This window comes from Haemaphysalis longicornis, unplaced genomic scaffold, assembly GCF_048455015.1.
Source record: "Haemaphysalis longicornis isolate Haplotype H1 unplaced genomic scaffold, Haemaphysalis longicornis Haplotype H1 scaffold_12, whole genome shotgun sequence".
In the NCBI taxonomy this organism is placed as follows: Eukaryota; Metazoa; Arthropoda; class Arachnida; order Ixodida; family Ixodidae; genus Haemaphysalis; species Haemaphysalis longicornis.
In genome coordinates this window covers 106,333,223-106,360,025 of record NW_027526225.1, presented here as the reverse complement: position 1 = coordinate 106,360,025, position 26,803 = coordinate 106,333,223, and the positions used below count along the sequence as shown (strand labels likewise).

Below are 26,803 nucleotides of genomic sequence, written 5' to 3'. Positions count from 1 at the left end.
CTTGGATTGGATTGGATTGGATTAAAGTGGATTTTATTGGATTGTGTTGCGTCATAGCCGCGCCCCGTTGCGTCATAGCCGCGGTCGTTCCAGCTCCGGCGTTCCGATTTCGGGCACGTGCATAGACTTGATCTTCGCTGCAAATTGCACGTTGGTCCCGTTACTTCACCATCCACTAACCGTACACTTCAGCGACCACAAGGCCGTCATCGTTAACTTTACGCCGCGTGTTAAATAAAGAATACATCATACGCGTTCCTCACACGTTTCACGCAATTAGAGAATCAACCCAACGGAAACACCAAGTGAACCCCCAAGATGCGTCGCATCTCCACAGGGTTCCCCTCGCGGGAAGGTGGGGTAAATTTCTCCTTAGTTGTTAAGTCTGCAAACGAAACTAGCCGATTAATTGATCAGTTAATAGATTAAAACGTAACAGTTAGGATGGTCAATTATTTAAATGAACGACCAGCATTCATATTTATTTATTTTTAGTTTGTTTGTTCGTTTGTTTGTCTGTTCATTTGTTTGTTCGTTTGTTTGTTTGTTTGTTTTTGCTTGTTTGTTTGTTTGTTTGTTTGTTTGTTTGTTTGTTTGTTTGTTTGTTTGTTTGTTTGTTTGCTGGAAAAAGCAGCTATAAGCATATCCAAACTACAGTGCAGCGACTCGACCTGTTTGTCACCTTCATAACAAACAGCTTCAAAACATGGTGCCCACCAGTAGCTTGAAAACACAGTAAACCCTCGGTATTAACAAAATCGCTTTATTCGATATATCGTTTTTTTAGTCGTTTCATGCTCACCGCCGCAGCGTACGCAGAGAACAAATCATCACCGCGTTTAACGAAGTGTCGCTTAAAACCAATTTAGTTTCTTGCCCCGCGGAGTTCTTCACAACATTACGATTGAACAGCAGCGCTTAAACGGGAATATCGTCAAGGCGGAATATATACCCTGGAAGAAAAAATATATAAGGGTATATATACCGCCACGAGGACATAAACCTTGTTGTTGGTAGTCAGCGCTTTGTACTGTCAATCTCTTGTCCCGTTTAAGCGCTGTTGTTCAATTGTAAAATATGTACCTACAAGCCCGCACTACCACGCTTCTTCACAACGACGCTTCACCAAGTGTCGCCCAGCACGCGTCATCGCCGGCTCACTCAGCACGTGTCCACCACCGACGGGACGGAAGCGGTCCCGCATAACGGAATCCCAGCGGGCTAGCCAGTCCCGCAGCACCAGCAACCGTGTCAGCGGCGGCATTTCACAAGCATGCGACACGACGGATGAACACATCGTTTCCCACCATTTTACGGCCCCTCTGGTCAGACGAACGAACTCCGTAACGGATCAGAGCGCTAACCCGATTCCAGTCCCGTATAGTGTATACACACGGCTCGCTTCATCGCCATCTATGCTTTCAACATCACTTTTGTGCTTCTTGTTTGCTTCGCGCATTACCCCCCAACACACGTGTCGGTTTCCTCCTCCTTTCTTTCTTTCCGCAGCTCCCCCCTACCCCGCTCGCAAACCGGTAGTTCCTGGATCGGATCTACGACTGACTGGATCTGGCGGTCATGTCCGCATGGCGAACAGTCGCCGGATGTAACGCCTACACTTCCGGGCGCTCGTGGTCGCGGCGCCGTAGCCGTGGAGCGGCGCTTTTATTGCATCGCGCGCTAACGGGGCGCCTGCTGTCGGCGTGGGGCCGTGCCCACCCGCTGACTGCGGCGACCGCCAAGCGTCTCCTGCCGGAAGCGATCCGTCGGCATCGTGCGCCCCTGCTCGCGTCCCCGGAGCCTCTCGTCAGGCTGACGCTTCTTCTCGCTTCCTTCCGATAGGCGTGCGCGCCGATTCCTTTTCAAGGGTAGGGCGTTCGCGACGTGCCTAAAGAATCCGCCCCAGTCTACCCTCCTCCGAGAAGAGAAGGGCAGGATGAGGTAAGGAGGATTGAGAGGAGGTGCAAGAAAAAATTCGCGACGCCCCGTTCATGGTACAGTAACGTGCAGGTGCCTGAGGAGCTACACTTGTTGAAACAATCTGCGTGCGTGTACGTACGAAATTAGCAAAGTCAGCGTGGTATCATTTGGCCCTTCGCTCAGACGTATAACTACACGTCAATCACCACCTTCGTTGCCATGACGACCACCTGCTATCTAACAAAAATTAGCAGTGGCTTAGCTCGGCTATGCGAGGATATACGTAGCGTGAGCTAAGGTTCAGCTGGTTATGCTTAGCTTTCTTGGTTGTCTAGGATTAGCTTGATTATCATGCTTACTGCTGCTTCAATAACGCACGCACGGTATACGCATTATGTGACACGTATATTTATCAAGCGGCTCCGGCGCAGTGTCACCAATCGCTCCAGAGCTAAGCTGGTTCCACAGGCGCACGCCGATGTTGATGCGACGCACGAGCCATCGGTTCCATACCCGGCCACCCCTCGCATGATAATCAAGTGGACCGGGCTATCACGTGCCGAACGGAGGTCGGCGAAGACGCTGGGCGCGTGGGGTTTGTGAGAGACGCCAGGCAGCGAGCAACGTTCTGTGCGCCGTGTGACGTCACTGCTCTTCGCGTATTCTCAGCACGGCTCTCCAGGAGCCGCGCGAAACTGCTCAACCTTGTCCAGTGTAGCTCACGCTGCAAAAAAATTACCCAGGAGTGGTGTGTAGCGCCGTTGATACACGGATCCTCATGAAAGGCAGCCGTAGATCAGCGCTCCTGTCAAATTGGTATGCCCGACTCAAGTTTGTTCCCTCCTCTACTTACTACGTCAGTACGGGCGCTTGTGTATCACGGCGTACCCATCATTACTGTCGTCACCGCCATGACCTCCTCCTGAATGTCTGCGAGACGACGTGACGATTACTAGGGTGACTGTTTTCCGCAATCGCCGTACCCTGGCAGTACTATATGAGCGTCTACGGGAGCAGCTTGGTTCCGGAAAATGGACTGTGAATTGTGCTCTGCAACAGGCATAATAAAACAAGTGGTGCAGTACTTGACTGCCATGGTCACTGCATGAACACCGGCAGTTATTTATACAACAATCGTCAGCGTTGCCGAATTAAAAGCAACTGACATGGTGGCGCCGGAGCCGTTAACCAAGCTCGTTAAAGGGACAGACAACCAATTACTGTGGAGTGCATGTCCTCTAGCTCATATGAAAGCAAGCGTCTGACCCCGTGACTCGCCGGGTGCATGCGAGCTTGGCCATGAATGAGAGCGAGGCCGGGCCGTCTTGTCCGAGCGTTGCGCTGGAGCTGGAGGCTTTGAGTCGTCGTTGGCAAGGGGCGTCTACCACCCCGCGGATATCGTCCGGCGAGCTGCTTTACTGGGCAGGTACCAAAATGCCAAGCGGGCGAGGCTAGCTTCGGAGACTGAAGAAGAGGGAGCCGTTCGGCTCGGAAAACGCCAGGAGCGGAACCACAACCGTTGACAAAGGCAAGTCTTGGACGAATAGTATAATAATTACAGCTGAATCATAGGTTAACCAAGCAAAACCAACACTTAAACAGGCTGAGCCAAGCTTTCGCTCGGCATATCGAAAGTTAGCTGAGCCAATCCGCAGCCATTTTTAGCGGCGAAACCCCTTAGGGGCTGGTGCTGTTGGCGTCTCCTGTTGTCGTAATCGTCGTCTCATGTAGTCGCCTTACTAAAACACCGGGAAACTCCTTCACGCCTCGCGCTAGAACGTAGCGCGTGCTAAAAAAACACCGGGACGCTCGTTTATGCCTCGCGCTGGAGCGCTTCGTAACTTCTACACCAAAGCTGTACACCTTCTTTCCTCTTTTTTTCTTTTCATTTGGATAAAGACATTTTCAGTCAATCAATCTACCCCCCAACGGTTTTATCTCCGTTTGTAAAAACGCCAAGGCGCCAATAATACACTAATACACATCCTCCTTCCCCTCTCCCAAGGTATCATGTTAGTGGAGATGACCCGGCATTTGTTTTTTTCCCTTTTTCCCTCTATCAGCACATCGGCCTCCCTGGCGGAGAATCGTAAATCGGCTCAGCAACACACGCCATGCAACTGAGCCACCGCGGTGGGCGTTCATAGTTTACAGAAGAGAGAAGGTTAGTGCTTAGCAAGGTTAAGTTTAATCAATCGGAACGAAATTATATATCTTAAAGCCAGTGTTTCGCATCGATTGCGTAAATGCGGTGCGAAAGGGTACTTTGTTTTCTAGCAAACCCACCCTGCATTCGAGTGGGGTTATCGATCTTCAGATAACTGCAATATTGCCCAAGAAACGTCAACCGGACGTGGTTCCCTAGCCGTCTACGGTTCGCACGGTCGAGAGAAAAAAGCAGCAGTCCTCAAGCAAGCAACGCGCGTGAAGATCATCGTCGCTATACACCATGGGTGCCAGCGTGATATTTAGTCATTCACTCTTACCAGAAATGTTAGTACAAACGCAGTAACGGGTTGTATTTACTAACTGCTTATGAACTTTACTACCCCCAGAACGTTACATAGGTCATGCCACTATGTATGGAACCTAAATGCTATCGTTACAAATCTAGACCACGCACTTAGTAGCTGCTGCTTGTCTGATGCTAACATTTACTGATAGTAACAAAATTCTATGAATTATTGAGCATAATAGCTACGGCGCTTTTGCCACCCCAAATCACGATTAAGAGGTTTTTGCAAATACACATGCTGACTTGTATATGCTGACATTAAAATGCACAATTCTAATATTATCGTATCGCTAAAATATCCGATTTTTTAGCGAGAAGCCCACTGACACTATCCGAGGACATCCCGATGCTGGCTATAAAAGCAGGAAGAGCAGACGTATTTCTAAGGTAAGTGAGTTATACTCGCTCTCCGCGTGCATCCCGTTGATTTTCTTGTTCAATATATTTGTTCTCTCAGTGTGGTATTTGCGTGTTGAATGTGTCTATGTCATGTTGCGCGCTCAGCCAATCCACACTGGCACGCGTAGCTTTTTAATAGCTTATGTATGATCTCAGTTAGTAAACGCACTAAGTATGTAGTGGATACTGTTACAAGTAACTGGTTAATGTTGTGCTAGTAAGTGCCAAGACCGTTTTTTAAGGGTGTTGTGTAACCACCGAAGAGTATTGTGTAACCTCGATAAGGTCATGTACAGCATTGCAACGGCAAATGAAGAACTACGGGCGGATCGTCCGTTTCATGGAAGGGGAATGGTTACTGAGGTACGGTAAACGGAACGTACCAAGTCCAAAGATTTTATTGAGGTATGCTGGTGATGATAAGGATGATGCAGCCCCGCAAACCGCTTCAGGAAATAGCGATGCGCTTCCTTTTGCGGCAAGCTACGGTGAACAACGTCAGACGCATTGCACCGAACTACGAATACCGACTGCGATCAAGCCCATAAGCTGGTAAACAAAATAGAAGTGATCCCTGACCCGGTGAGCCTTTGGTTTATGCTGATCCCGAGGAGGCACGTGCGTGCCTTTGACCGAGTTAAAGGGCGGCAGTGCGTCTAGACGGCGACCACACCGGAAGCACTGGACGTATCCCCTCCCCCACAGGACCTTATAGCATCGGAAACGAGAACCGGGTCACGTTTCAAGGGGAAAGAGCTGAACCCGTCAGTCTGTTTCGCATCACGCATGCCGGGAAAGGTTTTCCTGGGCAGCTGGCTACTACGGTGCTGCTTTGGCATGACAGCGGTTGGGAATGGCCCTTTTGCTAACACGGCTGATCGTGGGGCACTGTGAGGTTAGGCGAGGTCGGCTAAATGGCTATTCGTATGGTTTATACCCGCCAGCTGAAGTTTTCAACCTGCGTGTCTTTGAAAAACCGCGGAATGCGGAGGACACGAGGTTGAATGATTCCGGCAGCGATTCCGTCCATAGGCGTCGCAACGACACGCGTTGTGCTGTGAAACAGAGCCTTTTGAAAAAAAGAAAACGCCCGTTATTTCCTTGGGCTGCCTAAACGTCTGTCAATTAATTCAACCGCCTGGACAAATATCAGTTAAAATAATAGTCTAACACGAAGTATATACAGGCAAGACAGTTTCAACCTTTGAATGCAGCTGGCTGGCATGAATGTCAACCACGTTCAACGAAGGAAACCTTTGCGACCACTTGAGGCATAACACATAAAACCGGGGGCACCGGCGTTCTTTTACTTACTTTAAAGGGACCATGCAGACAAAACACAAGTTTGGTCCATCCGAAAGATTGCCTCTGTAAAATCATACTGACACCACCTTTATGATAAACTTCGCTCAAATAAGCTGTATAATTAGGAAAAAAGGGAACGGCCTTGCGACCCACTGGCTCATTCCCTTCAACAGAACCTATGATGTCATACGTGACAGCTCTGCGAGTGGCTGAGGCCGGGAAAAGCAAACGCAAATTAGCAGCGCTTATAAGCTTGCCGAACGAGTTATGTCTACTTAAATTTAGGGCACATTCGTTTTACAACAGTGAGAACGGTGAGTAAACAGCGGAAGTTACGAAAACAGAGAAGTACCGATGCGTGCTGCTGTTGGTATACTGGGCGCACTATGCTTGTTTTAGCTGCACAGCATTGCGGAGCTTTGGGATTGTCTCAGACGACACTGGCCCATTGGAGTAAGCGACAGTGTCTTACGTAACCATATTTGACGAGCGAACACCATGTTTCACGGAACGATTATTTTCTACTTTAACAAAAACAATCTAGGTACAAATACAGTCCACAACAAAGGCAGAAAACAGCCGGCCGCGGTATGGGTGGCACCATGAAGGTTGACTAATGGCAAACAAAGCTCCACACCAGATATGACATCATCGCCGACGTTACAGTAACACACGATTTGGCGGCAGAATCAAAATTTTAACTTAAATTGGTTAATTTTTCAGTGAATAAAGCATCGTTTGCTTCCGGACAAGGGCTCGGGGCAAAACACGAAGTCTTTCGAATAACACAAACTTCTACCTTTTCTCCATAGCCCCTTTAAGAGAGAGAGAGAGAGAGAGAAAGCTCTTTATTAGAGGAGAAAGCCGAGAGTTTTGCCGCAATCGTACCACCGACATGCTACTGGGCGGGGGAATGGGTAGGGGAGAGTAGAAAAGGCCCTATAGATACAGGGCAGAAGAAAGAGAAGAGAAGAAGGAAAAAATGCAAAAAAAAACGGGCATCATGTAGTTTGTGTGAACAGTTCGACGAACGTCATGTTCTCAGTAGTTTAAATCAGTTCAGTGACGCCGATCTCGTCCAGGTATTCAAACAACGCCTTTAGTGCTTTGCGTTGTGCTGAAGGAGTGTGCCAGGGGCCAAGTACGCTTAAAATACACGTTCAATATATGTTGGATTGGTTTCTACAAGAGCAAGTAAAAAGGAAGAAAGAAAAACAAGGAGTTCCTCGGGAAACTTAAGCCTGCTCACATCCTATGAAGGTTGATGATAGCTAACTTTTTTTTGCTGCTACATCGTATTTGCGTCTCTTGTTTCACTTTCTTTTTTCGAGCAAATTACTTCGAACTTCCTCGTTTCTGCTTCACTATGTCTGCGTCTCTTTCTTTACTTTCGCCTGTTCCTCTTACAGCGCGAGGCACGCCCTACTCTACAACTTGTACGTATCGGATTCAGAGTTTCGTAAGTTTTGTTCAACGGGCACATTCACTCCCCAAAGCCACTAATTCCTTGCGAATCCCCTGAGTGGACATGTTCCCGGAAGGAGGGAAGAACAAAAACGACATTTTTTTTTTCGCTGGCAATAACGTGTAATATTATAGTCTGTAAATTTCACTGGTCTGCCGACCGAGGCCTTCAGTAGGGTACTTTTAGTGATGAAAGCCTCCAGCAGGCTGCACACCAATCAACTACCGCGCCCTCTTGGTCTACCGGCACCTTTTCTGCTACTCAGACATTCTTTAAAAATAAATGGTTGTTCTTATAGCTTTTCCTGACATTATTAATTCCTTGCCTCCTTTTCGTGTATGAATAAGGTTACATAGGAATTTTCAAACAATGAACAGTGCTGTTCACATTTATGATAGTCTGCTCACTGCAGAGCTGGCAGCGTGCTGATGACAACAGATAAACGAGGCGTGCAAACAGACGACGCTAATCTATCAGTTTTAGACGCAGGAAGCCCGAGCTTCGACAGCAACGCTGCCGACGTCTTGCCTCAACTAAACGACCGGGTGAAACTGACGTCTACACCGACGCTAGCCACATAAACCCACACGTCGGCACAGCATGGATCAGCCCGGACAATTTATCCATCATGGGAGTCCAATATCACCGTATACCCAATATTACTTCAACAGACGCGGAGCTCATCGCTATCCACGATTCTCTCGACTACTTTATGTACGATTACCATCTCCCCATTCCCCCCAACCGTCGCATCCTAACAGACTCATATGAAGCGCTCCAAGAACTTTGTCATCCCATGTCCACCCACCCTTCTGTCCATCACATAATTCATCAAATCACTGCGCTCCAAACATCAGGCTGCCAAGTCCGCATCGACTGGACCCCCGGTCATGAACCAGCCGCTCCTGGGAACCAAGCAGCTCATGTGGCTGCACAGGAGGCCCCTCTCACAATAGCCTCCGATGGACCCCCGGCGCCGCCCTTCTCGGACCACCCCTGGCCCAACTGCCCTGACGATGACCTCTCTCTCGCTCCCGCAATCAGGCTCCGTAGATTCAAGCAGCTGAAACAACAACGCCTCAAGTCACTCACCCCTTCAGGCCACCTCACCTCCTTCCCACCCTGACCCGAGCACAAGAGATCTTCTTGAACAAGTTCCTGACCAACACCTGTACGGCACCAGAGACCATTCGACAATGGTATTATCCCCAGCACGCCCCCCGATGTCCCTACTGCCACCACTCCATCGCAGCCGATCTCCACCACCTCATCTGGCACTGCCCCAAGTTTTCTCGATTTCGTACATTCACTCCCCCACACCACGACACCTCAACCTACATCGACCCAACATCCCTCTCCCACGACACACTCTTCGAAATCGCCATTTATGCCACAAAAAGCGGCCTAGTACGGGCAATTTAGCAGTGGTCTGCACGACTTCTGAAGGGAACCCTTGAGGCCGGCATCATAAGAACAGTGCTCCGTCCCCCCCACCTGGCCTTTGGCCTTCCTTTCTAATAAAGTTTACAACAACAACAACTTAGATCCGGGAAGAAATCCGGACAAAAAAAAGTAAGCGAATAAATAACTTTAGAATAGAAAGTTGCTAGAACAGCAGTTTTTTTTTTCTTTGTTATTATTGAATGTCTCAATGGCATACGCCACGAGTGCGCTGAGAGGGCGCTGTGGTCGACCGGCGTGCTGTTTTTCGTGCGCTTTCATCACTGTGACGAAAAACCGTTGTAATGCAAAACTGAACCCGAGGGAAGACTAGCCAAATTTCTAGGGGCTATAGCATGGTGATAGTTTAGTGCTGATGTGGACGCTCAACCTGCAAAAGTCTATTTAATTCAAAGTTTTATAGACGATAGTCCTTCTTGGGCTACTTAAACCCAGAAATTTTGGTCTGTTTGTGTGTCTGTCTGTCTATGACTCGATTCAGCCACAAGGCCAAAGTGAAACGACGTCTTCGGAATAGTCTTATATACCAACAGCCAAATCTAAGCGTCTAAGTCCGGTGTTAATGTTCATACTTGTCAACATTGTTGAACAAGAACAAGTCGCTGCGAAAATACAAAACAGAAAATTATACTCAAGGGATATTTACAGTGTTCCTTCATTGATTTTTGCGAAATGAAAGACTACATTCACTGCAGAAAAAAAATTCACACTGTCGCCTGCCGTCGCCCGCGCCACTAAAGCTTCTGGCAGCGTTGCTAAGGTGTCGGCACCCTTCGCCAGACAGTTTCGGGCCCTTTTCCTCCTGCCTCCCCCACCCCTTCAAAGCCTCATCGCATCGCATCGCAGCGTTTTAAGAAATCAAGCGGCAACAGTTCCGAAAGGTTCCACCATATAGGTTTCACGTTCTGCATGGAGCGCACGTGGACTAGTGCAACGTGGTTCTATAAACGTTGAAGTAGGTCGCCTCGATTCACGCGCGTCTACGCCGCACGGAGCGCTGGCATCGAGGCACCCGGGCTGGAGGAGTGGAACGCGGTAAATTTAAATCAACTTGATCAATCCCTAAGCGCGTTTACCGTGGGATGAGCGCGACGCAAGAGGAACAACAAAAGAGGGGAGCGGGAAAACGAACAGAGGCATTTACTTGGAAAATGTCGGCAACGACTATCTTCTTCTGTCGACATTTAAAACGAAAGGAGCAGATACGCGGCCAATTTTTTGTTCTGATCAGGGAAGGGTATAAGGCGCAGTGTGATCCACGCTATTGGCGACCTGTAGATGAATTGGTGACATTGAAACAATATTAACTAGGGGCCTCGATTCCAACGCCACGGTAGGGTACACGCGCGCATCGACGCACCCCAATTTTAACCAATTTGTGGCCTACAAACGGGGCAGGTTGTTTTTACTCACTTGTTATCTATTGTTTGTATGCCAAGCAGGCAAAAAAGAAAAAATTGGTGATACATCAGTGCTCCCCACATAAATGCTCCCCACATGTTCCTCCCCACATTTTCCTCCCCATAAATGCTCCCCACATAAATGCAAAAATAAATTTCAGAATTTTTGCTAGCAAACATGTGAAAAGTTGAGCGGGGTTTTTGAGATTGCACCCCTAAATGAAAATGGCTAAGGTGACACATGCTGAATATACGCATTTAAATTTCAATAGTACACTACTATTATGGCGAAGGAGCTTAATTTTGCTGTATTTTTTTACTATGGAAGGAAAACAATTGGCCATGTATGGGCTTGCCTCGCTGAAAAATATCCTCGAAAGATGACACCTCAGCCGTCCCTGCCACTTATGTAGTCGTTTGAAGCCACCAACATCGTGCAATTTGTTTTGGGATGTTTTCAATAAAACACAAGTTTGTGACGCTCCCTATAAACACGTGGCTCCGGCAGAAGTTCATGTATTGATAGTAGGCGAGTATTCCTAATTGTTTAGAGCTCTACGGTGGACTACTAATTATAACAAGCAACGTATGACTGAAAATGCGTTGCACCGATCCACCCGGACATCGCCGGGTACGACGGCGCTAGCAAAGCAATAAACCCAAGCCATAGCATATAGCCATAGGGAATCTAATACACAAGTGCTTAGTAGTGTTACAAATATTACGGGGAAGTTACAAAAAATTAGGCTTAGCGCCACAAACACGAATACGGTGACTATACAAGACTGCCAACGACGGTTAACATTCGGGCAGGCGCCGGCCCGTGTCGTTACCATGCTTGCTTTCACTGAACTCAGCCTTTTGTTGCCATGAGTCGACCCGCTAAACAACACCTTTTTGTTTGTTTGTTTGTTTTGTAGAGGGTCGCTCCACGAACAGAACCCGCATCGGGTGAGCGTATACTTCCTCGCATTTCGATCCACATTGTTCATTGAACTCTTTTACTGCTTGTTAAGTATTATTTTCTACTTTATTTTTCTCTTGTTTCACTTATTGTTTTCTAGTTATTTGTATTGTTTTTAGCCCATCCCAGGAGAGCCCATTTGGTTCCTTATACCGCTTCGACAGCTGCTCTGCGAACCTCGATCTCTCCTCGGCGCTGCGTACACTAAATTCAATCACCCAGTTTCATACACCCGCCACTCGAATCTCCAAGGTAGGGCCCATACGTTCACGCGTACAGTTGAAGTGCGTTTTACTAAGGTGGATGTGTGCGGTAGCGCTCCAGGAGGCCGGGGGCGGGGGGGGGGAGAGAGAGAGAGAGAGAGAGAGAGAGAGAGAGAGAGAGAGAGAGAGAGAGAGAGAGAGAGAGAGAGAGAGAGAGAGAGAGAGAGAGAGAGAGAGAGAGAGAGAGAGAGAGAGAGAGAGAGAGAGAGAGGGGGGGGGGGGGGGTAATGCACGGTAGCAGACGACGTTCTTTGAACACTCCCGCCGACTGCAGCGCCACACTTTGACTATCCTGGGTACTGACTAGCAGCGCGTTTTCTTGTTTGCGTTGTATTCTTTCCCTCTACGACCTTGACTAACAGGCTTCACACTCCGACAGAACGACGTTGCCTAGCAACGCTGGTGCTCGACAGCGGCCGACGCATGCCGATTGCTTGAAACACAGGCGTACTCATTTACCCATGACACGCCTCCGATTGCCAAATTTTACGCATAAAACCGCGACGAAGGCATTCTAAGTGGTACACGCTCACGCGTAGAACATGGCAGTAACTACAATAAGAATTATTTCGTTGAAATGGCATTCACCTAGCATCCTAAGCAGCAGCCCAAACGGGCTTTATGGCGCTATTGACTGAGTACTGCGCTACCGAATCGAGGCCGGCCGCTACACCTCTCAGTACCAAAAACCGCAGCTGTGACCCGAAGTTCACATGCCCTAAGTGGCGCTGAATGTGTAAAATTATCTCGACGTGGAAGCACCTGAGAAGGTTTTATACCCCGAAAAATGATTTACCCCCTTTTTGTCCAGAATTAACACCCTTACACAGTAGCCTATCAAAAAACAAAGAAAAACAGCCTTTGAAAGGGTGTAATTAACGATGAAACGCCCTCTAAAAGGATGCATTCTTGTGTTTTTGCAAGGCTGTAATAATAATCATCGTCGTCGTCGTCAGCCTACTCAGGTCCACTGCAGGACGAAGGCCTCCCCCACTGACCGTGAACCAGTCCTGTCCTGCGCTGCTCGAGGCCACAGTCTACCCCCGAATGTCTCTATTTCATCCCTCCATCGGGTTTATGGCCTTCCCCTTATACTTGACCCATCTCTGGGTATCCACTCTGTTACCCTAATTCTCCACCGGTTGTCGGCCCGTCTCACTACGTGGCCAGCGCAAGTCCATTTCTTTTTCTTTATTTGAGCTATGATGTCTTCTACTTTAGTTTGTTCTCTGATCCAGGAAGCTCGTTTCCTGTCCCTGGGTGTTACTCCTAACATTATTGGTTCCATGGCCTGTTGAGCCGGCCTAAGTTTGATGTTTAGTAAGGCGCCAAGTTTCAACTTCACCACTGATTGTATATTGTATGCACTGGTTGTATATTGTATATTTTCTTTTCAGTGAGAGAGGTAGCTTACTTTTGATTGCTTGGGATTGCTTGCCCAGTGCTCCCCAAACCGCTCATACCTATTCTGCGCCGGTTTTCTCTTTCGTGGTTGGGGTCAGCACTAACCATTTGTCGAAGGTAGTTATATCCCTTAACACCCTTGCTAGGCTTGTTTACTTTGCTAGGTATAGAGTAACTTGCTATGCTTATATTCTTTAGCACCCCTGCTTAACACCGTTGCTAGGCTGTAAGGGTGGTATCCTCGGTATTCAATGGCGTGGAATCCATGCAGGCAACCAAGTGTGCGCCGCCATATCTGTGGCCAAGCGTCTGTTGCTAGGCGACGTTTGTTGTGCGCACGGCCCGCAGGTCAGGCACCCCTCTTCTCCTCCATGCAACCTTGTGAGTGCGCCGTCACTCGTTACGTCGGGCTCCGCGGGACGGCGGCACTTGTCCATGCTAAGCACGACTGTGAAACACATGACTGTGTTCCACGTTACAAACTCTTCGCCGAACACAAAGTATTGCGTCGAGTCCACTGTGAGTGCGATTAATAACATCTCTGTTGGCGCCACAGTTTTGAATCGGATTGGAACGGAGCAGATGACGCACGCCGGTGTCTTTTTCGGCGTGCGGCCGCAGTGGCCCAGGCTGCGCCGTGTCCGTGGCGCATCGGCCATGTCTGTGGCCGTTTCCAGTGTTGCCAAGCGAAGAAATTGACCGCTGAACTTTTCAACGAATACCGTCTATAAACGGCAAAACACCACTAAAGGATGTCATACTTTGTTTGTTTGTTTTTTTGCTAGGGTGTACGGGTGTCAGTTGTAGAAAGTTATTTGCATCTTTGAGGGTGCAAATAATCTTACACTGTAGTGTCGGTAGGAAACAAGCAGGAGAGGCACACGGTGATGGGCTGTCCGAACGATAGTGCATTTAGTTGGGGAGTGACATACAGATCCTGAATTTTACCAAATACAGATCGCAGCAGCTAACCCTTTCAGTCACGAATTATTTTATTCACTGCAGAAAAATCCCATACTTGGAGGTTTAGCAGTGTCAAGCGTCTAGAGGTAAGAAAAAAAATTGCAATCTCTCTAGAATACTTATTACGCAAATGGCGTCGCGTCCTCATACGGAGACACCATTACTCAAACCTGCTTTTCCCTATAAAAAATAATAAATATCCTGAGGCAGTTTACAAACAAGAAGGTGAAATAATAATTTCTGCACATGGAAGAGGTGTTTTTAGCCTTTATAAATAATTTACGCCGCAGTAAAAGATAACTTAGGACGGCAACACACCGGAGCTCCAACAAAACTTGGTGGCGTCCATTTTGAAACGATGTTTCTGAGCGCGGTTCCGCCATTCCACATCACATGGTGCTACCTTTCACTTTCGTATGTTTCGAACATCAGCCGCACCGCTCTGCAGCATGAACTCTTTTCTTTTTCACGAGTAAAATGACTAAGAAAGTCGCGTCTCCATATGGATGCACGGTGACTGAAAGGGCTAAAACGCTTGGCACGCGGGGGAGCCTATTCCTGGACCCCTAGATATAGGGGCAAAGCCCTTAGTTTGGTGTTTGTGTGCGTTGTCGTGTCTTCGCTCCTTTCTCTCATTTTCCCCCTTCTCATGTCCACATGGAGCCAAGCCAAGCCAAGTCAAGCTCGCTTCCAGGCCGACTTCTCCCTATCATCAAAGGTATTCCTCCTACTCGGGCTTTCTTAGTTCAGAAAAACCCCCAAAACACCGACGTTTGTGCGCTTAAGTTGTCGCTTTACGTTATGCTGACTGCGCAACTTTGGTTGTCCCTTTTTTTCTGACTTATTTTGCAACGCTTTAGTTCACAGTCCACTAAAATACTTCGTTGCTGCACTTAGATAACACAGAGAAAAAATAGTGGTGTTTAAAGAGTTACGAGGGTTTAACGCGCTTAAGAATGTAGTAACACTGCGGATTGCCGTACTTCTGAGCTTAGGCGCGAGTCAGCTCCACGCCCCGCGTTGCGACGTACAGTTGCAACTTAAACGCTATCTCCTGAGGGTAATCTCCAACTATCCTATAGGTCGTCAGAAAACGTTCTCGTTACTGAAAAACGTCGCTCAACATTGGATATCCTGCGAGGAAAACGCACCGTGGCTGCCAGACCTTCCGCTAAAGTCCGTTAACCGTTTATCTACTTCAGCGTCAAGCAAGAACGTCAAACAAGCACGTCAATCCTGTCGACTTCTTATGGCTACCTTGAAGTCGCCAATACGAACTACCTCCCATCGTAAATCGTTCCAAGAAGAACTGAAACTAATGCTGAATCTAAAACTTCAAAATTCAACTGTCCAGTGCCGAAAGAAATCGGAAGGTGAAAAATATGTACGTGGTTATAACGCACGGACATGCACACGCAGACAAGTCTTACCGCTATTCATAAGAACACAGTTTCGAGTATAGTGCCCCCTGACTAAAATGTTAGAAGCTCAGCGTGACGCATTTGCAAAGTGGGTAGTAGGGTTTATATTCAAAACAGTTCATCAACAGCTTGCCCTCTAACTATCAGTGATATGAATATCCGTGCCAGTAAAGCGGCTAAATTCTCACCTTTTGCCATCAGATTAAGAGGTGTTGAGCAAGGTACACTGTGATTTCCCTTTAAATGCCTACGACACACAAAAGGATTGCTCAGTAAGCGTGAGCTCACGCAAGTAAATCGAAGCACGCATAAACGAACATTAATTCCTGCACAGGACTTTTGCGTCCTTTATTTTGGTACACATGCTATAACAAAAGTCTTCGATTTCTTTAAGGCGGACGAAGGCTTAGTTCCTGTAGAACCGCGAAAACGTGGTCTCACGCCTCACGGCGAAGTTTAACGAGCGATAGCTGAGGACGCGCGTCGCCAGTATTATCTTCGGTAAAAGTACTAATTCGTGAAAAGCTAAACAGCGGGGGCGCCGACCCCATGGGACAAAAATGGTAAACAGAAAAATACACGGAGTAAGGTAACACATACGGCTTGAAGGTAGCGAGGCTGCACGAAACCTTCCCGACCATCACGAGGGTTTAAGTCCACTATTGCAGCCGATTTGCTTCTTCGTCGCTGCCGCAACGACCTTCACTCCGTCATTGTTAGCTTCCTTCATTTTTTTTTTTTGGAAGTGATAATTATTGGACATCACCTTAGAGGGGCGCACGCTATGACGTGTCTTTCTCGTTCCGAGCAGATGTTGCCACGATTACGGCGAAGGCTGGAGTTTTTTTGGCCAATCTTGGAAAAATCTCCCGAAGTGGGTACGCGCTCACGTGCTTGCGCTTGGATTTTTTTTTTAACTGCGGGCACGAAAAATTACGATTTGCTAAACACCTTCGCTGTTAAAAATCTCCCCTTTTTTTCATGAATGATGCCTTCCAGACGGAGTGCCAAAATGTATTGGCTCCAAGTGATTATTTTGTTCTACCATATGTTGGAGAACGCTCAAATCCATTACAAATTCGAGATAGCTCGTACAATGTTCAACAAACTTGTCTGTAACGCTGGTTTTCTACTTCCGGCCTTCTGCTGCATTGAGGTAAAGCGACGTAGAAATAACTACCGCGCGGCTCTGCAGCCTAATCCAAGCGCTTCAGTGCCCAGCATTCACTTGATATAGTTTTTCAATGCGGTGAGCTGAAGTACGAATCGCTTTTACAGACAAGTGCGCCGACCACTGTGCGCTGTAAAATGGTTTACTTTTTTAAGGGTGCAAAGCGCTGTCTATAAGTATCCCCATTACACCCTAACAAAAAAAAATAAAACAAAGGAAGACATCCTTGAGGGTGTCTTGTCGTTTATAGCACCTTTACATCCTGGCAAAAACGCAAGTATACAACCTTCTAAAGGGTGTTTTATCCTTAAATACACCCCTTCAAAGGGTGTTAGTTATAGACAAAAATGGTGTAAATCATTTTAAACTACAGGAAGCAGATCACTTTTGTCGAGAATTGCAACCATTAGGCCTAAAGCACGTGCTACTACTGCGCACGCGCGCTAGCAACCAAATCGACGCCAGCTCACACGGGTCTAAAGAGACGAAATAAGCGGCGATACTTACGCCGGCCTCGAGTCGCCTTCATTTTCGCTTCTTGCTTCTCATCCAGCTCTGCAACAGTGTCCGCATGGGTATCGCTCCCGGTGCAATCCAGCTTCCGAAGACAACCACAGGCACCGCGCACTTCGCCGGCCAAGTCGCGGCGTCCGACAAGCACGCGATGACGACGCTCGTATCCCACTCGTGGTCAAGCGACGACGGAAGAAGCAGATGACGCAGCAGAAATTCAGCGTGCGTTGACGCGCCAGTTCTGCCGCCAAGCCACCTGGAACAGCGCACGGGACACCTTACTCGCCAACTGTACTACAGTCAATCCATACACGTTAGGCCTCACACGCTGGTCCAGCGGAACCCGAAAAAGCCTGACCGCAGTCACGGAGGCGGCCGACGGCAACGCCACTGGGCGGGTCAGCGTACGCGATAACGGAAACGACAACGTCACGCCAATGAGGTGCCCAATGGTGGCCCGACCGGATGACAGGCCGTATTGTTCGGCGGGGGCTAGCGCGTGGTCTCTCGCCCACCTTTTTTGTTTGTTTGTTTTGTCGCCACACCATGTCCGGTGGTCCGCTTTATTCGTCCCACCCCTCCTCGCCTGGATCAGAATCGAAGCGCGACTTTTTTGGCAGTCGAGCGATTCCGATAGTGCTGTTGCGGCCGGAGCATTGTTGATGCGGCTTGCGTTGCGTGCGCGACCGGTAATGGGTCCTGGATGTCAAGGTGGCTTTACAAGCCTCCTTTTCCTGTCCACGGTGTTAGGATGGGACCCCGTGCCTTATAATGTAAATTCTCAGTGATAGATTACGTCACCGTTACCCCAGGAAGTGTTCGAGACGTCACAGTTCGCTGCGGCATTGCGAGTTAATTGATCGAACAGCTGTTTAAAGTTGAGAAAAGTTATCGATAAAGCGGAACTATTTCACAGAAGAACACAGTAGCGCATGCATGATCTTTGAAAGTCATTAGAAACATGGAGATACCATGAGAAAAGAAACAAGGAAATATTTTCGTGGTGCAAAAACTTCAAAGACACTCCGGTAATTTTTTCCCCTATTTATCCAAATGAGTATACCTTCTTCACTTACGCCTTCTTGCACGAGTGATACAGAGATCGGAGGCGAAAAATTCCGAGGAACGTTGCACTCACGTACAAGGCTTGAATGAAGCTGCTGGAGGTGAGCTAGTGGACACAATAGTGAAGTTTCAGTATCCTTGTTTATTTGCATAGTTGCGGTGCTAGTAATCGTCCTCGTTAGCATCGAAAAGGTCGTCGTCTTCCTCACGGCGAGTGGTGGATGCAAAGTCATCCTCAGCATTGCAGACATCCACCAGTGACCAGCTCAACTGGCGAAGCTCGCAGTATGTCGCGCAAGACTTGAACCATAGCGAAGCTGCAGGATTTCTTTACACGTAAGCACTGACGGACACATAATCGCGCATTTGTACAAGTTTGAAGTCGTTCATTCACATGTTCATCCATTGTTTTGCACTGTTCTAGCAATAATCATAGTCGTTTGCATCAATATCGTCGCGTTTCTCGTACCAAGCATTACATGCGCGGTAGCGCTTGAGGGCAGCGCTGGAGTGTTTTTTTTTTTTTTTTGCCGAAAAAAAAAGGGGGGGGGGGAGCCACTGCGCGAGGCTCGCGCTCACGAGGGCTAGGCATTTTATCGCTCCTCCTGGTTTTTACCAGTTTTTTTTTTTTTTTGCTAAACCCACTAGGCGTGGCGGGAACACTCGGCAGTAGCCGCGAGGCACGCGCTCACGGGCGCTCCGCTTTTTCTTGGTATTTTTTTCCTGCAGCGATGAACTTACGGCTTGTACAACAGTCCCACTGCTAAAATCCGGATCAGAAAGTATGTGGAAAGTGAACGTTGGCCTATCTACTTCAGGCAGTTAGTGTATACATGCAGGCCCAAGGGACACATCGATGCAACCTGTTCGCAACACATGATTGCCTATCACCCACCAGTCTATACTCTTATACGCCGGGTACGCATAAGGCACAGTTAACTGCATTGCAAAAAGGAAATTAAGCTCACTGCACACTGCCCTGCCTCTCAGGAAAAGCTACGATGGTTTCTAATATTAGCGACCTAAATATGAACTCCTCCATTAGCGACCCTACTTTCTACTTGCAACATACGTGCTGCGGCGGTATTCAATTCGGACTTCCACCTAACAAGCGGCGATTGGACGCGTTAGCGGAAATACCTAGAACCGCGCTAGTTCGAATGTATGTTGTGGTTGGTATGAATTACGCTCTGCAAAAACTATACAACGGGAAAGTAACAAACGCGCATCTTTTTTTTTTATGTGTCCTGTTAAATAATCTCATCATAAGTATGAAAAAATACTGTTCTGATGCGATACAGTGCTCAATGTGAATGCGATACCAAGCTCGCACTGCCGTAGAGAATGACGGCGGTTCCACGTGTTCTGTCGCGGCGAGGACGGAACTACTTTGAACTTCCAAACTAACAGTCAACGGAAGACCGTTAGGAAGTCTGAAAAAAAAAAAAAAAAAAGGAAACCTGTCGAAAGGTTTCTGTGCCCGCTCGGGTTAGATCATTTCCTGCAATCTACATGCTAAGTCCAATGGGGCAGGGGCACTTTGTACCAAAGAACTATAGAAATATTGCGGGTTCACAGCTTCGCATCAACGCTTTCGTCAATGCTTACGACACGGAAAGTGAAAAACGGGATGTGCCCCAGATCTCGCAGATAACATTAGCCTCGGTCATCACAAAACCGCATCCGTCGGGGCAAACCGTATATTTTAATTGTTCGCGCCTCCGCTGGGTGTCGGAAAAAGAGAGAGACAGCGAGAGAGTGAGACGCGTTTCAAGCCACGGAAAAGACCGCACCGTTCGGGGCGGAAGTGGTCCCACCAACGCTCGCATTGTGGCGTGCCCCGGGGGCGAAGCGCCTAATGACGAACCGTCCCAAGAGCACCGCGGCAGCCTCGGAGATTCAAATCCCTCAAAAAGTCATTTGCATGGGCCGGACATTTGCAATGCAGTCGGCGTCGTCCACGCGGGGTGAGAGTCCTTCAGCCATCGGAAGCATTTTATGCGGGGGCCCCCCAAACCACACCGCGCCGCCCTCGGGCTCGGCTTTATTGCCCCCTTCTTTTCGGCGTTTTATAAAAGCGCGCGCTTTGCATACGGCGACACGTTTGCATTCGCTGCCGCTGCGCTGTGAAAACAGCCAATAAAGCTACGTGCCCGGCCGCGGCTGACCTTTCCGTCCGTCCGTTCGCGTATTAAAGTCGCGCCTGCCTCGCCGACGAACTAAATGCAAATGCGGAGAGGCGGCTTTGCTTTATCCGTTCAGTGCCTCAACGTTTGGCGCTGCGGGCGGCATTTCCAGTGTGCGCGTACACACGTCTAATGAGAGAAGCGTCTTCCAAGATTAAAGGGCGCGAGAAATAAATGTCAAACACGTGGCGCGAATAATTGTCAAAATGTCATAGGAACATGGAATCCCCACGCAGTTACAAGCGACAAAGAGCTCACACACAAAGCCCAGTCGGAGTTTACCACTTTTTGGCGGGTATTTTGAGAGCAGAAAAGGCCCTAGAACCCCAACATGAGATTACTTTTAATTAACGGATAGCAAAAGAACAAAATGCGGGGGATGCTGAGAGAGAGAGAGAGAGAGAGAGAGAGAGAGAGAGAGAGAGAGAGAGAGAGAGAGAGAGAGAGAGAGAGAGAGAGAGAGAGAGAGAGAGAGAGAGAGAGAGAGAGAGAGAGAGAGAGAGAGAGAGAGAGAGGGGGGGGGGGAGGGGGGGGCAGCCATGCTATAGTTACACGGCTCGCTACGCCAGATAAGGGTTGGCTACAGTGATCAGGGATGAACGTTGGACATTACGGGTGGAACAGCGAGAAGTCAAACAAGAAGGAAATGCTGCTACGGCTTTCTATGAATGTGAAGGCGAATGCTCAGTTGTACCTGCTGTTGATCTGCTGTTGAACTTTGCGGCCGTGCTCAACCCCGTCTGACCAGCCCACTGAACAGCACATTCCGAAGCTCGCTCCGCTCTCTCGCCATCGCCGAGCCTCTCGTTCACCCCGTCGGTATTCGTCTCTCAAGGCTTGCAAACCCTTTGTCAAAATCATCATCATCTCCAGCCTATCTACGCCCACTGCAGTGCAAAGGCCTCTCCCATTAATCCTCAATTATCCCGGTCCTGTGCTAACTGCGACCAATTTATCCCCGCAAACTGCCCATTTGACTTTCTGCCGCCCCCTGACACGCTTGCCTTCTCTAGGGATCCACTCTGCTACCATTAATGACCAACGGTTACCTTGCCTTCGCACTACGTGCCCTGACCACGTCCATTTCTTCTTCTTAATTTCTACTAATATGTCCTTAACCCGCGTTTGTTCCCTGACCCACTCCGCTCTCTTCTTGTCCTTTAATGTTACACCTATCATCTTCCGTTCCATTGCGCGCTGAGTCGTCCTCAATGTAAGTTGAACCCTCTTGGTGAGCCTCCAAGTTTCTGCCCCGTAGGTGAGTACCGGTAAGATGCAGCTGTGATGCACTTTCTTCTTCAGGGACAATGGTAGCCTGCCATTCATTATCTGAGAATGCCTGCCGAATGCACTCCACCCCATTCTTATCCTTCCAGTTATCTCTGCCTCATGTGTGGGATCCGGGGTCACTACTTGGCCTAAGTAGATATATTTGCTTACCACTTCCACTGCCTCGCCTCCTATCTCAAACCTCTGTGCTCTCCGGAGGCCATTGAGAATTACTTTAGTTTTCGGCATATTAATTTTCAGGCTTACGATTCTACTTATTTATTATTATTCGCAAGCAAGTCTCATAAACTCATTTTTAACTCGTAAACAAACAAAAAATACTGTGAAAATTATTTCGTTTATTTCGAGAAATATTCAAGTAGTTCCACACAAATGCTCTAGAATTTAACGGGTGCAGTTCCATTCACGGTCACACGGTGGGGCACATTTGAATACGCAAGGGTTCGAAGTGCAGTCACAAGAGTATTATTTGGTGCCGTGACGAATATTAGCCAATTCCCTGAAATGTGGTGGAGACGAGAGACGCGGGAACCAACCTTATTCTTTTCTGCTCCTCTTCGCCATCCATACATCTCCCCTCTGAACCCCCGTTCGGTGCCGTTTAATTGAATTCCCCAGCTAACCTAACCCAATATTTTCTCGGCCAATACCCCAGAGTGGGTACGCGCCATTTGGTACGGGCCATCATAATCATCATCACCCGGGAATGGACTTTAAACCGAGTTTACTACTGGGATTATCCCATTAAACAGTCAAAAATTCCCTGAAAAACCAAAAATGCGTCACTAGAAACGGCCAAACGAACGCTGACAGATTAACTACGAATCGACTTTACACAGCGGGCCACATAAGTTTTAACAGAGGCATAACAAATAGAGCAGTAGAAGGACTTTATAGGGCACGTACGGCTCTGTGCGCTGCCACCGTAATTTTTTCTCTTGAGTAAGTCAAGTTATTGCTTCGAAATGAGACAACATTTGCACAACACCACCTCCCAATGTTCGAGTCATCAACGATTCCGTGCCTGATTTTTTGGTGACTGTGCACTTAGGACGCGGGTTCGACCCCGGCCGCGGTGGCTCTGCTTTTCAGGTGGAGGCCAAAAGCGAAGAAGCCCACCTGTCGAGAGTTCGGCGCACGTAGACGATCTCCAGGTGGTCAAAATTAACCCGGAGCACTATCGTACTACCCGGAGAACGCCCCATAGCCAAGGTTAAACGCACCCAAAATTTGGAAAACTTTTTTTGTGCACTTGTCGAAGGGAGCCGTGAACGAGAGCTTGCGCAAAACGGCAAGTCGATGCTGCCTACAGCCCTCTCGATTGATTGTATACGGTTTAACACGCCGACGCAACGCAGGCGATGAGGCGCGCCGTAATGGAAGGCTCAGGAATAATTTTGAACACCTGGGGATCTTTAACGTGCGCCGAAATCTCGTACACACGGGCGTTTTTGCTTTTCGCCTCCATCAGAAAAGCGGCCGCCGCGGCCGGGAATCGAAACCGCGACCTTGTGCTCAGCAGCGCAACGCCTTAGCCACTGAGCCATCGCGGCGGGTGCCTACAGCCCTCTACCCACTGCACTTCCTTTAAATCAAACCTACCGTATTTTTGCGATCTTAAGCACCCCCCGATACACTAAGCACCCTCCCCTACTTTCGGGAAAATCAGCGGGGAAAAAAGCTTGCATGCCAATCTAAGCATACACTTTTCTAAGAAACTATCGCATGGTGGATTTGAGACGCGTGGAAGTGGGCCCGAGCTGACGTTCTGGACAAGGCATTTATGAAGTTTTCAATTACAAACCACTTCAGTGGAACAGAAGACGACCTGGCGGGGTTTTCCAGAGATCGGCGGTGCAAGTGGCACAACGGACTCTAATGGCAGTGAAGTTGACTGAGTATCCGCCTGAAGCGGTGGGTTCACTGTCTGCAGATAATTTTCTTTTAAATGTTTGACAAACAAAACATTACCCCTTGCGCCCGACTCGTCGAGATACGACCGAAAAAAAAAATGTGGCGGGGGGGGGCGGCGTAATTTAGGTTTTTCGAACCTAAGTACTCCCCTCACTCGGGCATCGCGATCGTGGCAAAAAAGGGGTGCTTAGGATCGAGTAAATACGGTCATTTCTTTGAATTAATCTCACCTGTTGAACCTTTTGCAGTGGGCCATCCGCTATTAACTAACAGGTGGTTCTTTCCAGTCAGACAGTGTCACCAACTTAATCGTAGCACCCTGCACTAACACCCAGAATTGTGTGCTTGTGTGTGGTTCCCACATTTTTTCGCCCTAGCCAGTCTGCCCTGTGGTTCTTCGCGTACCCCGGACAACCGTCACAGTGCAAAAGGTGTCGTTGTAGACGTCACCTTATCGCGACTCAGTGAGCTAAAGCACACACGCGAGCTCCGAAGGCGGTCACGCATACGGAGAACTCATGCGGATCCTTCTCTAGCCAGAAGGACCACGGGACATTTGCTCAGGAAAGTTGAATGGGCTCCTGTGACTCGCCATTAGTGCAAGGATTCGTCTCTGCTTGTACAGTTTCTCTCGTCATCATATGCATGAAACTACCCTCGATTTGAAGTACGACTATACAACTCCAAGTAAAAAAAATCGACCAAACAAACAAACGGGACGGAGATTAAAAAGAAAATCAAAGGCAGGAGGGGGGTTAGTTCAAAACTGAAAACAAATATACAGGCAGGTAGCGCAGTGAGACAACAATACAACCGCACCGCCCCGACACAGATTCCAACGTACGTTACGCGACGGCCGTCGAAGCCGGTGTCCGTCCACAGAGGCGACAGGATGCAAGCTTGGCCAGCTATCCAGGTTCCAGGCGCTATCAAAAGGATCATCACATCCCGGCGCCAGCTCCGGCGAGCGCTCTTCATTGTCCAGCCGCGGCCGAATCTAGGTCGCCGACGGCACCGGGTGGCGTTTGCCCAACCCCAGCTGGCCGCGCGACGGGGAGGTAACGGTGGCACATCTCCCGAGCAAGGCTTCCAATTTAACACAAAAATGTCAACGAGTAACCCCGTTGGAAAGTTGGGAGGCACGCTGAAAAGCGGGGCCGTTAACCTCTTGTACACGTTTTCTAACCTGTTTTTACGGCGTTTTAATGATTAGGACGCGAGGTAGTTGGGAGGTCGTGAATCACTTTTAGTTTCCGCTGGTTGTGCGTTGGCACGCCGGCGTCCGCGGTTCTGTTTGCGGCCATGTCGTTTTTGCGTTCCCCGCGAACACCACGATGTTCTCGCCCGGCAGTGTACATCAGTTTCAAATACCCCTGGTCACCATTCTCCACATAAAAAAAGAATATTATTATGACGAAATATTACGTGGACAGAAGGACATGCACATATTTGGTATGTCGACCTACTTTGTATGAATTCAGGCAACCAGTCGAAGCTTCGCTCGGGTTAAAATACGCTTCTATGACACACCGCGAACTTTAACGATTGTGAGACATTTGCACTCATTTGAGAAAACGCTGCGCGCAGTTTTCGCTAAAAGTATCCCGCGATGTTTGTTGTTAATGAATTTGTAAGAAAACCATGGCGTACTTTGGTGCGAGTGTCAGTAGCATTTCAACAACCTGCTCCTTCCAACGTGAACAACAAAACTGCGATAAGCATCCTGGTTTAACACTTCCTATATAAATTCCTATATACTTCCTGACACTTCTTATATATGTATTCCTATATAGGCCTACAATCACTACTTTAACTCGAGCAGCTGGAAACTCGAGAAATCGGGAAACTTCAGTAAAATAGAAAAAGAGAGAGAGAGATGACTATACAGGTGACATCTGAACGTCACAAGGTAATCGTAACGTTGTTGCATTCTTCCCTTATTAATTGTGAAAAGACAAGACAGTGTCAAAAATTTGCGCTTAATATGTTCCTGCGTCCCTGACCTTCCTGCTTATTTTTTTCATCTTTTTATACGTCTCATTTCATATGCTACCCGGCAAGGTAGTGAACCAAGACAAAATTCACTATAATCTTGGCTATCTCTAACTAATGCGAAAAATTTAAGCAGTGGCTTTGGAAAACTGCGCATGCGAAAGTGAACAGCTCAAAACTTAAAAGGATCATTCGACTGACAATAATGTATTCAACCTCCCTCTCTTCCTGTCGCATATTAACGTTACCCTGGAAGTTGAAGCCATCAGAGGTTGGAATCTACCCAAAGAAAAGCAGCATTGACTACACACTCCTGGAGTAGTTCGCCTGCGATGGTGTTTAATTATTTCCGTGTGACCATACTCCGGCTGTGGCCTCGTAGGTGTTGTGAAATTGCAAAGTTCTGAACATTCGTATGTGTGTGCCGCATGGAAACCTTGGTGAAAGGATCAATCGAGACGTCAAACATGCACTATAAGAAAAAGCCACCGTTTGACTGCCGCGCCAAACAGCGCCGCCGCGCCATCTATCCTTCTTTCAGTAAACTCGAGTTTTAGTTTTGGTGCTGCCATCTGCTCAGAGCGGCGGAAGCTTTTGCGCTTTTGATGGCACCTGTCGGCGGTTAAACCAACTATAACCCGCAACCTGCTGTTTGTCTGAAAATGGACGCCGTACTTGCAAAGAATTTCAGTTGAAGGTTGATAAAAACAAAATTCTGGCGTAATCAGGGGCACGAAGTTGTACAACTAGCGTATTTAGACACTGAAAATGCACGACGCTGAAGCAGGAAAGTGTGTGATGCATATAAAAGCCGGCTAAAAGATGCTCGCTCTCGCTGGGGGTTGTGGCGTGCCCCTGTAATCCAGCTACTTGGAGGCCGGCGCTAGAGGACGGGTTGAGGCTGGGAGTTCTGCCCCATGCTGACCTATGTCGATCGGGTGTCCGCGCTAAGCTGGGCGTCGATATGGTGACCCCAGGGGAACCCGGGATGACCAGGTCGCCTAAGGAGGAGCGAACCGGCCCAGGGCGGAAACGCAGCAGGCAAAAGCTCCCGCGTCCTGCAGTAGCGGGATAGCACCTGTGAATGGGCGACATGGGGTAGCCCAGTCGACACATTCGGACCTAGTGCCACTTTTTTTTTTTTTTTTCATCGTAGCTACTTTTTCTCTGTGACTTTTTTTTTTTTAATTGG

The 26,803-nt window shown here is 48.3% G+C and overlaps 1 protein-coding gene across 1 annotated transcript in view; it reads right to left on the bottom strand.

The window, feature by feature from the left end:
- The window catches only part of LOC144163202 (uncharacterized), a 115,770-nt gene extending 98,162 nt beyond the window's left edge, over window positions 1-17,608 (bottom strand). The window contains exon 1 of the mRNA XM_077694038.1: window positions 17,159-17,608. Coding sequence (XP_077550164.1) covers window positions 17,159-17,180 — 22 coding nt within the window. The 5' untranslated portion in view covers window positions 17,181-17,608. The remainder of the gene's footprint in view (window positions 1-17,158) is intronic.
- Between the last annotated feature and the right edge of the window lie 9,195 nt (window positions 17,609-26,803).